This window comes from Eimeria tenella, genomic scaffold (genome assembly GCF_000499545.2).
Source record: "Eimeria tenella Houghton genomic scaffold, Eth_scaff2534, whole genome shotgun sequence".
Classification (NCBI taxonomy): domain Eukaryota; phylum Apicomplexa; class Conoidasida; order Eucoccidiorida; family Eimeriidae; genus Eimeria; species Eimeria tenella.
In genome coordinates, this window is record NW_013542402.1 from 1,542 (window position 1) to 1,905 (window position 364).

A 364-nucleotide genomic window follows, 5' to 3' on the forward strand; every position below is an offset into this window, starting at 1 on the left:
CACCAGCAGCAAACTGCAGCAGGAACTCGCAGCAGCAAAAACCGAAAGGGACCTTTTGCTGCAGCAGCTGGGCTCCCTGCGCAGCTGTCTAGACACCGCAGAGCAGCAGCTGCAAAATGCCAAAAGAGAAGCAGCAGAAGGCAGCAGCAGCCAAACCCTAAACCACCGAACTGTGAGCCCTAGGGTTTAGGGTTTAGGGGGTTTACGACCGAGGGGACAGGGTTTAAGTGCCAGGGTTTAGGGTTAAGAGTTTAGGGTGTAGGGTGTAGGGTGTAGGGTTTAGGGTTAAGGGTTTAGGGTTTGTTGCAGGGGCCTGATCTGGAGCGGGAGCAGCAGCAGCAGCAGCAGCAGCTGCAGCAGCTGG

General features: G+C 56.3%; 1 protein-coding gene across 1 annotated transcript in view; it reads left to right on the top strand.

Annotated features, from left to right (window-relative positions):
• ETH_00041630 (uncharacterized protein) overlaps positions 1-364 on the top strand; it is a gene marked incomplete at both ends in the record, with an annotated part of 1,461 nt that overhangs the window by 926 nt on the left and 171 nt on the right. Inside the window, one exon of the mRNA XM_013375124.1 lies at positions 1-172. Coding sequence (XP_013230578.1) covers positions 1-172 — 172 coding nt within the window. The remainder of the gene's footprint in view (positions 173-364) is intronic.